Raw genomic sequence first — 14,089 nt, forward strand, 5'->3', positions numbered from 1 at the left:
CCACATGCTGAATTGTTTTTTGATGTATTTTAAGTTACTTGAGAGAGAAAATGAAGCTTGGTGCCACCAGATTTCCTTTGGGAGATGCAGGTGGTCCAAGATTGCTCTAGAGCACATCTGATTGTTTGCAGAAAAATGAGCGAAGGCTTTGTATTTTCCAAGGTAATAATTGAAAGAAATGAAGGTACCTTTTCTGTAAAATTGAAAGGGGAAGTAAATAAATCATTATGTGAACAATTAGGTCAACTGTGTTGCAGAAATGAATAATCAACATGGGCTTTACTGCTGTAATACTCAGCTGTAATCATTTTACTTTAACAGGAGGAGGAGGAAGAGGACATTGATAAACTGGTGAAAATTCACCGTCTGACAAATGCTCGCCAAAGCCTGAAGAGTGGCACTTCAGTTGTAAGTGAAACAGCAAAATATTGTAATTGTGAATCTCCATATTTATAACTCCTCATGCATGAGATGCGAACAGCAAAACCAATTTAAGATTGCATTTATTGCCTTTACATAGTCAGAAAGGTGGAGGACATGAAGGAAGGACTGGAATCTAGTCCATAGTCACAGGAAGGAGACTTTGTGGTGTGAAGTTCCAATCCAGGACGAGATGGTCAAGGACAGTGTGTTCAAGAAGTGGCCAAATGTTAACGATCAACTTATAAATATTCAACAATACACTAATGGCAGATTGTATAAGCAGAACAGATCCCTGATCAGCCACGTGATGGAAAGAAACTAGAGCCTCCAACATTAGATCCAAAGCTCCAGGCTACACTAAACAAGTGTGTATTGTCACAATAACTCAGACTTCTTACAATGGAGGCACATTAGCTTATTTGGCTGGATGGCTACTGTGGACCACCTTATTTTGTGGTCTTTCCATCTCAAACTGACCAAATCTAATGACTAAGATGTCAAGTGGCCATTGTGCTGCTTGGCTACCATTAATATCCTAATCCAGAAAGTCTTCGTTTGATTTCTGTTCATCTGAGCAGTGTTTTGACTTCCTCTTTGATTCTCCTGTAGCTGAGTTTGGGGATTTAGTGGTTGGGAAAAGGAATTGAATCAATGAATGAAAGTTGCAGTTTTATTTCTATGGGCAAAAATGTTTCTTATTTCTTTTAACGACACTCCTGGTTTTTTAAAAAAGTATTTTACTGAGTGGCTCACTCTGGGAAGAAATGTATGTTTTCTGAATCACGACTCCTGAAAGCACAAACTCCTTGCTAAGGCGATGTTGCAAAGACTCATTGATTGATGTGCACTTTATTCAGAAATAAACTTCTGATTTTGATAAATTTTATCTAGCCTTCCCAGAGAATTCATAAATATACATCTCCAGCAGGAGTCACTGGGTGATGTCAGCAATAGAAATGCTTCCTTCAGTATCCTAGGGATATTCGAACCATTGTTTTTGTCATCAACTAACTCCTCATGGATTGAGGTTTGAACCCTGGTAATTCTGTGGTCTGAATGGCATGAGCTGCTCACTGGTTAAACTGACTGACCATTAAGGGAGAAAAGAAATGTTATTTTTAAGGAAAACAGTAAGATACAATTCTAAATGAATCTATTCTTATTATTTGCCTCATATATAAATCGATCAACCTAGGCCAGCTAACTCTAACAGTAACAGCAACCTTTTTAGATGTATCATTTAACATTTTTAATGTATCTTTTGTAAACAGCTGTATGTAGTTGACCAACTTTTTCTGATCATGAACCTCTACATTTTCATTCTACCTCTACCCAAATAGTAAATCATTGAGAGAGGTTTTCTATTAAATCTTTTTTCATTCACACATGGGATGTGGGTATCATTAGCTGGGCCAGCATTTATTGTCCATCCCCATTTGCCATTGAGAAGGTGGTGGTGAGTTGCCTTCATGAATCGCTGCAGTTTATTTTGTTGAAGGTAGACCCACATTGAGTTAGGGATGGAGTTTCTGGATTTTAACCCAGTAACACTGAATATATTTCCAAGAAAGGGTGCTGAGTAGAAGGGAACTTGCGGGTTGTGGTGTTCCCATGTATCTGCTGCCCTTCTTCTAAAAGTAGTAGTAGTGGATTTGTAAAGTGCTACTTAAGGACCCTTGGTGAATTTCTACAGTGTATCTTCTGGATAGTACACACTGCTACTGTTGTGTGTTGGAGGTGGAGGAAATGGATGTGGCTGCTTTTGCCTGGGTGGTGTCAAGTTTGTTGTTGTTGGAGTTGCATTCATCCAGGCAAGTGGGGAATATTCCATCACATTCCTAACTTGTGCCTCGTAGATAGTGGATAGGTTTTGGGGATTCAGGATGTGAGCTACTCATAGCAGGACTCCAAGCCTCTGATCTGATCTTTTAGCCACAGTATTTACATGACTAGTCCCGTTCATTTTCTAATCACTGATAATCCCCAGAATGTCAAAGCTTGGGGATTCAGTGATGGTAATGCTTTTGAACATTAAGGGGTGAAGTTTGGATTCATTATTCTTGGAAATCATCATTACCTGTCACTTGCTACCTATTCCTGACCTGAGACTGATGACAGGTAGAGAAAGTTCTACATTAACCTGTGTTATCTGATTGAGGAGTATTTTATGGTCATACTGAATATCAAAAGTGGGAGACGTTTTCCCAACCCTGGTATTCCTCAGCTTGAAGGGCATAAAGCTTCCACCTACAGTTCCTTGCCTACAGAAAAATAAATTGAAGCCCCTCAGTAAATGGTACTGACTGTTCTAAATATATTAAGTTTACATAAATTGTGTTGAGAATACCTAAATATAATTTGGATGAAATAAATGTAACAAATGAGGATATATAGTTTGCTTTGTTATTTAATTTACTTTCAGACTAATTTTTGTAATGTTTTTGTTTCAGAGTACAATAGGCAGCATGGTCAGCATCTACAGTGAGGCAGGTGACTATGGCAATGTCACAGTTACTGGGGAGATCGTCTTTCTTCTTAATTATGATCAAAAGAAACAAACACTTAATATACATGTGAAAGAATGTCATAACCTGGCTTATGGGGATGAGAACAAGAGAAGATCAAACCCGTAAGTGTGTGTGGTAATGGAATGCCAAGTGTTTCTAAAAATGCTCTGTGTATTGAAATGAACACACCTCATAAATTTGACAGCAGAATACAGGTATTCTTTCAGTTTAAAGTTTATCATTAAATCTTTGAGTTGTATAATAATTGCCCTATAGGCTGGAGATATGTGGATCATTTTAAACTGTTCAGTGAATTGAATATTTCATAGAATCATAGAATCTGAACAATGTAGAAACAGGCCCTTTGGCCTAAAAAGTCCACACCGACCCTCAGAGCATCCCACCAAGACCCATCCCTCTATAACCCACCTAATCTACACATCCCTGAACACTACAGGCAATTTAGCATGGCCAATTCACCTAACCTGCACATCTTTGGACTGTGGGAGGAAACCGGAGGAAACCCACGCAGACACGGGGAGAATGTGCAGACTCCACACAGACAGTCATCCGAGGGTGGAATCGAACCCAGGTCCCTAGTATTGTGAGGCAGTAGTGCTAACCACTGAGCCACTGTGCACCATGATGTGCACTTACTTGCTAGCGGTTATATTGGATGCTGAAATATAGTCAGAATATCTTGTGTTGCTCACCGCATCCACCCACTTTCCTAAATGTATAATACAACATCTTGCCAGCAATTGTGAAAGGCACTCTGGCAATCGCCTAAATATTCGAGGTCTTTTGATGTGTACAAAGACTGCATTTTTTAAAAAAATTCATGTGTGGGATTTGGGCAACACTGGCTGGCCTTTTTATTTTATTGCCCATCCCTAGTTGCCCTTGAGAGGACAGTGGTGAGCTGCCTTCTTGAACTGCTACAGTCCACCGGTTGTGGGTTGACCCACAATGCCATTAGAGAGGGAATTCCAGTATTTTGAACCAGCGACAGCGAAGGAACGCTGATACATTTCCAAGTCAGGATGGTGAATGACTTGGAAGGGAACTTGGAGGTGGTGGTGTTCCTATGTGTCTCGTTCTCGATGGAAGTGGTCATGGGTTTGGAAGGTGCTGTCTGTGGATCTTTGGTGTATCTCTGCAGTGCATCTTGTAGATAGAACACACTGCAGCTACTGAGCATCAGTGGTGGAGGGAGTGGATGCTGATGGATGTAGTGCCAATCAAGCAGGCTGTTGTGTCCTGGATGGTGTCAAGCTTCTTGAGTGTTGTTGGAGCTGCTCCCATCCAGGCAGGTGTGGAGTATTCCATCACACTCTTGTAGATGGTGAACAGGCTTTGGGGAGTCAGGAGTTATGTTACTCATTGCAATATTCCTAGCCTCTGACCTATTGTAGTAGCCACTGCGTTTATGTGGTGAGTCCGGTTGAGTTTCTGTTCGATGGTAACCCCCAGGATGCATGATGAGTTAGTAAGGCTTTTGCTTCTTGTGAAAAACTGTACTAAAAAATTAATTTTGCACATGTGAGTTAAAGACTAACAACACTACAGTTACTGGAACAAGTTTAGATCATGCTTTATAGATGAGTTTATTGTCTGGATGTAGTTGTAAAACAAAATGTTGCTTCGATTCTGCCTGAGCACTGCATGTTTCAGCACAATCTCACAAACCCTACGAACTGCACTCATCTGCCATGCTTTTCAGCTGACATATCTGTTTTCTTCTGGTCTCTCTGGGTGTAATTGCCTTTTACTAGCAAATTAAAAGACAGTTTTGCACAGCTGGATGCCCACGGAGGATCCATATAGCCGGCAGAAAAAAGAACTTTAAGCCCATCAGTTTGGGATAGATTTCAAACTCAAATCCCAGAAGGCTTATGCCCCTGTCTAAATGAATTGGCCACATAGTTCTCTCCAAATTACCAGCTTAAGATTAGCTAATGATTATAATGAAGTCATTCAAGCCTCCAATTATTAGTACTTTGTTAGAATGAAAGGAACGTGTCAAGAGAGAGGATGGAAGGAGTGTAAGGTATGATCAGCAAAAACATGTTTTTAAACATTATTCAAACTAAAATTGTTAATTTCTTCATTACCAATTTTTCTAAAAACCCACAGCTATTGAATCCTTGCTTGAGGTGTGGTGCTGTGATTGATGATCACCCTCTGTTATCTCGCTAAGATCTAACAAATTATGAGGGTGTTGACAATATAGGCTAGCTATTTGGTCATGCCCTCATCGAAGTTCACTCATGCAGTTCTGGTGAAGTGTGCTAAGAGTGGAGAGGATGGCCTATTTCTCCAATCCATTACCCAGTGTTCCAAGAACAAATATTTAACATTTTGAGCCTTACGTCGAAAGATAATTTGGAATTATTTGATCACATCTTTCTAGAATACAAACCCAACCATCTTATGCTCACCGCATCTGAAAGAAATCCAAAACCCTAGTAGATGCTGGAAAACTGACATTAAAAACACGAAATGCTGGAAATAATCAACAAATCGGAGACTATCTGTAAAGGAAGGAAAGTTTTGATGTTTCAGGCATAACCCTTTGTTACAGTTCTGATGAAGGGATATGGCTGAAACATGCAAAGTTTTCCAATTTATAAAGTGAATTTGGAAACATTCTTATTCAAGTCCCATATCAATGGTAGAACTGATAAACTAAGTTGACACTGCTGTGTTATGCAAAATACTGCACTGTCAGATGAGAAAATCGCATGGAATTATTTTGAAATGCAGCGAGCTGTCCTAGTGCTGTCTAAAATTCCTCCCTTTAACCAGAAATATCATGTCTGGTCATTCATTTCAGGCTCTAAGGGATTTTGCTGGCGCAGAATACCTGCTAGATTTGTTGACTTAACAGTTATCATGCGTTATTGTAAAACACATTTGAGATGTTTAGATGTAGAAAATATGTTTATAAACACAAATAATGGGGTGTTTTGGTAATAAAGCTGCTCCTAATGTTTTACTGATTTTATAACTATAATATCAGTTTTGATTCCATACAAATGTACCAATTATTTTTAAAAAGGCCATGGTGTAGGGAATGATCTAATAATCCAGAACTCCATCTTAATTTTCTGCCACATGGATTCAAATCCCACCACAGCAAATGTGAAATTTGAATTCAATTTGCGGAAAAAAAAACCTGAAATTGAAAATAAAAGCTAGCCTAATGGTGGCCATGCAATATTGATGATTGTTGTACAAAACCCATCTGTTTCAAAAATGTCCTTCAGGGAAGGAAATCTGCCATCCTTATCTAGTCTGGCCAACATGTGTTTCTAGATCTACAGCAATGCCGTTCACTCTGAACCTCTCTCTGGGCAATTAGGAATGGCCAATAAATGCCTCATGGATCAACATAAGTAAAAATTTCTGGAATTTGAATGGAGCCAAATGCAGTCCATGAGTTAAAAACCAGGCCTCTGTTACTATTATCCACATCAAACTCTGTCAGTCTCTACAAACCAGAAGTACACGTCCGGAATGACACATGCCAGTTGGTGGGAAGGAATGTTAGCTGAGGCTGAAGACAGCTGATGCTGTCACGTTTCAATCTATTAATAGCAAGCAATTCTTCAAAAATAGGATAATTAATTAAAATATATTTTTTAAAATCTTTTTTTCTGCAGCTACGTGAAATCTTATCTTCTACCAGATAAATCCCGACAAAGTAAACGAAAGACTACAGTTAAACGTAACACAACTGATCCCGTCTACAATGAAACCCTACGGGTAAGGCTCAAAAGGCAGTATGCTTGTCTTTGCAATTAGCCTTGAAGAAAACATGTTTGTGGGATTTATAAAGAGAAGGGGACAAGTGGGCTACAGTGCTTCCAGCTGTACTGAAAATTCAGGATTCCCACATCAAGGAAGAAATCATGTAATCTAGGACTCCAAGACAGAGTCTGGTCTGAAGGAAGTGTCAATCATCAGATTTAAAAATTCAAACAAGAGTTTGATTCAGAATCTCTGTGGTATTTTAATAAAACTTCCAAATGATTTAAAATTAAATGCAGTGGGAACACGCTTTTTGGTTTAGCTTTGGATGCACAGATTTCAACTTACCTTCAAAATATGACAGACCTCAGTTAAGCATTCAGAACAATACCTGATTGTATACTTATTATTGGCATCCCTTTTTCATCATTCAATTTCCTGCACCAAATATCATTTGCTAGTTAAAAAGGTAGTTTGGTGACCTGTACCTCACCCAGTAGGTTTCAATATTGCATTTCTCTCCCGGGACCTGAACTGGCACCAGTCTGGCCTATTGGAATATTGGCAGTTTAAAGTCAGCCAACCTTGTGAAAGAGTGATTCAATTGTATAAACTGTCCATAATTCCATACGTGTTGTTAGCCTTTGATGTAGGAAATTAAAATGTCCAGTGGGAGCATTACTCTAAGTTTGTTATTGAGAAAATAAGGAAATAGTATATGCTGTATGCAGAGTAAAGCTATAATTGACCTGGTTTTGATTCATTGGAGAGGGTAAAGATTATTACTTCAACAATTTACGTCATTTTCTCTATCAATATTGAAAGAAGATAAACTAATTTTTATGGCCGTTGCTGAGTGTGTTTTGGATGTTTGTTTTTTAATCAGTATGACATTACAGAGTCGCAGCTAATTATGAGGACGTTGCAACTTTCTGTCTGGCATTATGACCGTTTTGGGCGCAACGCTTTTCTGGGAGAGGTGGACCTCTCATTAGATATTTGGAACTTCAACAGTGAGTCTGAGGAGTGCCTTCCCCTTCATGGTAAGGTAGGAGCACAAATCTTTAATAAAGCTTCTTTTGACAGTCCAAAAGCAGCAAACTGATTTTCTAAAACCAAACTAGTGCATACGCTGGAAATCTGAAAGAGAAACAAAAGTGCTACAGAATTTCAGCAGGTCTGGTGGCATCTGTCCAGAGAGAAACAAAGTTAACATTTGAGTTCAATATGCCTCCTCCTCTTTTGAAGAGACCTGTCAGACTCCATGTTAATTCTGCTTCTTGCTCCATAGACGCTGCCAGACCCTGCCGAGTTTCCCCAACATTTTTTCTTTTCAAACTTTGTTCAGGGAGAAAACAGTTCACTCTCAAGTTCAGGCAGCTTCTGTCAGGCCCAGGGAAAGAATGTGAATGCTTGTGGTACTGTTAAATGTTGGAGACAGATGGATTTCTGACTTTCATATTTTTTGTAGTAGTTTGTTGTAGGGCTTGAATAGTTCAGTTGGCTGAACAGCTGGTTTGTGATGCAGAGTGACACCAACAGTGCAGATTCCATTACCACATCAACTGAGATCACCATGAAGGTCCCACTTTCTTGACCTCGCTCCTTGCTTGAGGTGGGGGACCCTCGGGTAAACTCATCACCAGTCATCTCCCTTTATTGAGAGAGCAGCCACATGGTCCTCTGGGATCGTGGTGACTTTGATAGAAACAAAAGATCCACTTTAGGAATCTTTAAAGTTCTTCAGAATGCCAACAGAAAACATTGAAATAACACATCCAAGTCCTGTACTTGATGTTCAGACATTCTGATGGCTCATGAGTCCAACTTCTCCTCCATATCTCCAGCTGTTAAATAAGCAAGGAAACTTTGGGTAAGTGACGTGAATTTATCCACTGGATATAGTTTCTTTTACTTAATTTATCCACACAGTTTGCAATTTGAAACCTCTCCATTAAATTTCTCTTGGCCTTTGCTGCTTAAGAACTCCAAATTATCCAGATAACTATAATTCCTCATCCCTTCGATGTACTTATAGAAGAACAAGGTGGCTTTGGAGAGACAGTATAGAACAGATTTATTGGAACAGTTCCAGGATTTAAGGATTATGATGTGGAGAAATTGGAATGCTTCTTAAAAGAGGGAAGGCGAAGTAAACATTTAATAGAGGAGTTTAAAACCATAAAGGGCTGAATATTACCTTTTATTTTGGCTAAATGCCGTTTTCCACTGGGTTTCTCTCCAAGACATCTCTTGAGTTTTCTTGTGTGATAGTTCCAAACCCATCTCAGTAGCTGGCACAGTTCAGTGACAGTATCTTGGGACATCCTCAGCCTGCACCAACATGGAGTCCCATTCATACACAGGTAATGGCATTGAGGACCGAAGACTCTGGCTGTCCTCTGTCTTCACCATATCATGAGTGGCCCTTCAATTGCAACCTCTTCATATGGTGGAAACTGTACAGTTTCTGCGCAGGTTACAGCTGGTTCAGGGCTGGCACATCCATTCCTCCTCCCTCACCCTGCACCATTGATGCATGGCAAAAGTTGTAGTGATGACCCACTGCAGTTGCTGGCTCCATTGGTCACATTGGCAATGAACCTATTTGGGCAGCATATGCATGAGAAGAATTTCTGACCAATGGGAACAGTGAAAAAGTTGCATGCCTCAAATGACAGGTTGACATGTTTCTCCATAGACACGCAACGACCCATTTTTGTAATTCTGCCATTGGACCTTGATTTTGTTGAGTGCTTCACCGAACATGGTGAAGAGTGATAGTAGCAGAGAACAAATGCTGCATGAGCACTAATATCCTTCTACCTTAGTCTCATATAAGGCATGAAAGTCATCATTGCATGTAAGAGAGTGAGTCTTCCCTGATGTTTACAGTTTGGGTGGAGAGAGAATCCACTTCATGCCGTTTGCACTCTAGGATGTCTTGCCTGAGCTGTGTTTACTATGGGCCATGGATGCCAGGTGGGCATGATTACTTCACAGGAATGTCTATCTGCAATTTGTAAGGGCAAATAATACATTTGCCATTATCTGCGGCCAGCATTTGAACCCCAGATACTTGTACACTACATGAATTTCATACACACGGTGAGATGATGTAAATGATGTGAAACTGCTCTCTGCAGATGCTGTGGACAGCCATCTGCTGGGCAAAAGAGGATCCTGCATTTTTGGCCATCAAAACGGCAGAGGCTCTGGGCGTGCTCCCAGACAATTTCCATCAAAATGACAGTGGCCCTGAGCTTGGTCCTAGATAATTTCCACATGAAAGTTGCTATTAGCAATTGGCAGATTATGGAAGGCCACACCAGTTACTCAATACATCCTTGTCCCATTCCCTGCCTGAATCTCCATGTAACCACCTACCCAGCACTCCCTAGACAGCCCATTTCAGCCAAACCCTAATTTGTAGCCATTCATCACATTGAACATACTGTCCTCCTCATGCCCTGAGCCCAATCACTGCACCTTGCTACTATCCACTTTCACAACAATGGTGGTGACTTTCAGCTCCCCCTACCTGTAGCATTGCATCTCCTCCCACTGGCTCTATCCCTCATGTATCGGTCACCCACCCACCCCGTTACCATTACTGTCCTCCCTTCCACAGCCCAGGCTGCTGCCTACAGCCCTCCTGGCATTGAGCCTCTCCATCTTCCTTTCCCTACTGTGCCCCCTGATATTCATACATTTCCCCTCACTCATTCCAAGACTGCCCATGACCCATGACCTGGAATGTACAGATATGGGACCCCTGACTGTGATCACCCCCAATGGATAGGTGACTGCACCCAAGTCTTTGGACTCTTCTTTTTTGAATGTAACAAAGTCCATAAAGTTTTAATAAATTGTTGAAATCAACAAAAAGCAGCTGATGTATTCAGGGACAGAATTGTTTTTCAATCCTTTGAGACAGAAACTAGATGGGAATGCAGCAAGCATGGGTACTTACATTGGTTTGAACACCACAGTGTTGCACTTCAACTTACCCCATTATGAATGATCAATAGTAAATTACTTTTTTATATACCAATTTTTTTTCCATCTTTAGATTGCCTGCACTTAATAGTTTGAACTCTCAAACTCTCCCAAATTTATTCTAAATGTAAGCTGCATAACGGTAGTCATGGAAAGATCGATCAGATTTTTCTCCTGTGTTAAAAGTGACTGGTCTGTGTTCTACACTTATCCACATCAAAGTGGCTGAGTTAAAAAACATGCATCTATGGTGCCATACGATGGAGTTCTAACTTAACGCAACACTGTATCCGCCCTCTCATTCCATAATCCAAGTGGAAATCCTCAAATTAGTTCCAATTTGGTTTGTACACAAGTTTGCACCTTTACTTTCACTTTTAAAGATAAAATTATGCTTTTTGTTACAACAGTTAATACATCTACAAATTGTGAAGGAACAAGCATTCCAATAATCTTACGATGACACTTTCAACCATTTGGTTTTCAGCAGCATCACAGAGTATTTTACAGATTGTGTTATCCCCACCTGCAGACTAGTACACCCTCTCTTGAAACATCTAGTTTATCACCAAATGTTACTGAGGATCTTTAAGGAATGCAAAAAGGTGGAATGAGAAAAGCTCTTTTGGCTGATCAGAACCACTCCCACCCCCAATTTTGCATTGTCTTGGCATCTTGATTCATTTCAATTTTCCGATGTAGGTGATAAAATAGATAAAGCTTCCAAGAATCCACAATTGCAAACTTCATCCTTTATAAAATTACCATGTTATGAATAGTGTGCTCCTGTTGTAGGTGATAAAATAGATAAAGCTTCCAAGAATCCACAATTGCAAACTTCATCCTTTATAAAATTACCATGTTATGAATAGTGTGCTCCTGGTGTTTAGTAACTATGAAAACCCTTACATTTAAGTGTATCCTTATGATCTTCATCCCTGTTTTTATCCAGATATTTACCTGACACCATCTTAATTAGTCCCAAGTACATTTTATCTTTTAACATTGATTCTTCAGAAGTTCACCATCAGTTTACACTGTTGAAATATGACATTGACCGCAAAGATGTGAGATTTAGCCACAGTATATGTTGGAACCAACAGTAAGCGTAAGGCTAGAAGAGAGACTATCAGACATGTTTCAAGTGAAGTAATAGTATGACAAGGCTGTGTACAATCACCTAAAACTATTCTCTGTACACCAAACAAATAGGCATAAAATTACATATACTTCTAGAGTAAACACAAGAGACAAGAACATAACAAACTTGTGGTATGCTGACAACACAATTTACAGAATCAGAAGCAGCTTTGGAGTGAAAATTGAAGTGTTTCATATTGGAACAGTAGGTTTGTCTACTTAAGTCATTAAAAACACAAGGAGGCAAATGTGATGCAGAAATTAGGAGAATAGAGAAAGGTAGAAATAATTTTATGAAAATAAAAGATATACTCAAGATTATACAGGGAATAACCCATAAGATGCTATAGTTTACCCACTTTGATATCCACCTCAAAATTTGGACAATAAATAAAATGACCTGTGGAAGAATGTGGAGGCCAAGGTATTTTCTAAAAAATCCATACAAAGCATAATAAGCCAAATTGAGATATTAAACATCGTGGCAGCAAAAAATCCTGAATGTGACATTCAAAAAAGAAAAATATCAGTATTTCAGCAATTTGATCATAGCAGGAGAACTAGAGACATGTCTTCTGGAGCAAAGTGGAGGGAAAAGGAAGAGTGGTCAACCTAAGTGTGGTTGGATGATGGATGTCGCAGAGTAGTTATTACAGGAGATGTGTGAGGGTGACGTGAGACAGACAAATGTGACATATCATGTAAGCAGATCTGCTAGTGTAGCCACAAGCAGCAGAAGCAGAAGGGTATTTTTGCTAAAGAGGAAGGGAATTTAATGTTTGAGGCAAGATTCCCTTTCACATGCAAGTAAACTGGGAGGAACAGCTGTCAATCATTTTCAGGAATCTTGATGGAACGTTATGACAGCCGGGCACCTTGCTAAGCAGTGCTGGCCCTCCTGGTAAATTAGACCCTGTGCAGAGTAGAAATCCCACTTGTGGGATATCTACTAGCCAATCTGAAGCTGTTAACCAGCGGCACCACCAGGAATAGTGGCCACTGTTGGTTCTGCACTCTGACCTTCAATAAGGATAATTACTGGATCCCCAGAGACAGCAAGTAGTGGGCAAATGGGATGGAGCTCACCAACAGAATTTTTATACATTCATGGGATCTTACCATCACTGGCTAGGCCAGTATTTATTGCCTGACCTTAAAATGCCCTGAAAAGTAACCCAGATTGCTGAGAGTCTGGAATCATATGTAGGCCAGACCAGGTAAGGAGGGCAGATTTCCTTCCCTAAAGAAGTGACATTAGTGAACCAGATGGGTTTTTAACAATGATCACCAATGGTTACGTGGTCGCCATTAGACCAATTTCTTTTTGTTACTCCTGATTTTTGTTCAATTCAAATTTCACTATCTGCCAGGTAGGATTCAAATCCTTAACCTCAGAGCGTGAGTCTAGTGTTCTGGATTAGTAGTCCAATGACATTACCACTATGGTCTCGTCTCCCATTAACAGTTGATAGAAAGGACAGTGAGCCGCACCCATTCCAAAGCAACAGACTTTGCTGACCAGTTGTCCCACAGTCAGTTTCCCAGATTGCTGGTAGAATCTGTGGGGTGGTGAGATGAAAATGATGTGTCAGAGGTTACACAAAGGTCGGATTTGATGTTAGGCTGGGAAGGCCATCCTACCTACATCGAGGACTCAAGGTCTCCACCCAACAGCCTCTACTGCTCTGAATATGCCAACAAAGGCTGGGGTGTGGACAGGGCAGTGGATGGACGACATCTCTACCCAATGGGTGATCTTCATGAACCACATCATGTTACATGGTAATTAATTAGATAAGGAGTAGTTGTAGCCAGCCTTGCAGACTTTCGAAATCCAGGACAATTTGTCATCAAATGGTTAATTACCCAGGTATTAATGATTTATTCCAATAGATTATTCCTGCAAAGCTTTGCAAACTATTGCTAGCAAACTTTGATTAATTGTAAAGTTCTTATTTTTTAATCTTTTTATACCAGTATGGCTTAAAAGTGAATCACAATCACAGTTCCAGACTGGTTCAGGTGCCTTCTCGCTGTACATACCAAAGACTAGAAGGACATGAGAAATAGCTTTTTCATGTGAACAATCTTCATTACTGGCATATGATCAAAGTTAGGGAAATTACCACTGTACCAAGAGTAAAAGATTTGGACAGTTTGGCATGCTTTTAAAGTATTGGTCAGAAATTAAGTAATATGTTACTTTTCACATTCTGCTACTGAGCAATTTTCATTCTGTCTTCATGCCTCTCAGCTCTCATGTAACA

General features: G+C 39.9%; 1 protein-coding gene across 1 annotated transcript in view; it reads left to right on the top strand.

The window, feature by feature from the left end:
- The window catches only part of sytl4 (synaptotagmin-like 4), an 82,127-nt gene that overhangs the window by 51,568 nt on the left and 16,470 nt on the right, over window positions 1-14,089 (top strand). Inside the window, exons 11-14 of the mRNA XM_020519375.2 lie at window positions 322-408; window positions 2,874-3,052; window positions 6,596-6,698; window positions 7,570-7,731. Coding sequence (XP_020374964.1) covers window positions 322-408; window positions 2,874-3,052; window positions 6,596-6,698; window positions 7,570-7,731 — 531 coding nt within the window. The remainder of the gene's footprint in view (window positions 1-321; window positions 409-2,873; window positions 3,053-6,595; window positions 6,699-7,569; window positions 7,732-14,089) is intronic.

Source organism: Rhincodon typus, chromosome 14 (genome assembly GCF_021869965.1).
Source record: "Rhincodon typus isolate 14 chromosome 14, sRhiTyp1.1, whole genome shotgun sequence".
In the NCBI taxonomy this organism is placed as follows: Eukaryota; Metazoa; Chordata; class Chondrichthyes; order Orectolobiformes; family Rhincodontidae; genus Rhincodon; species Rhincodon typus.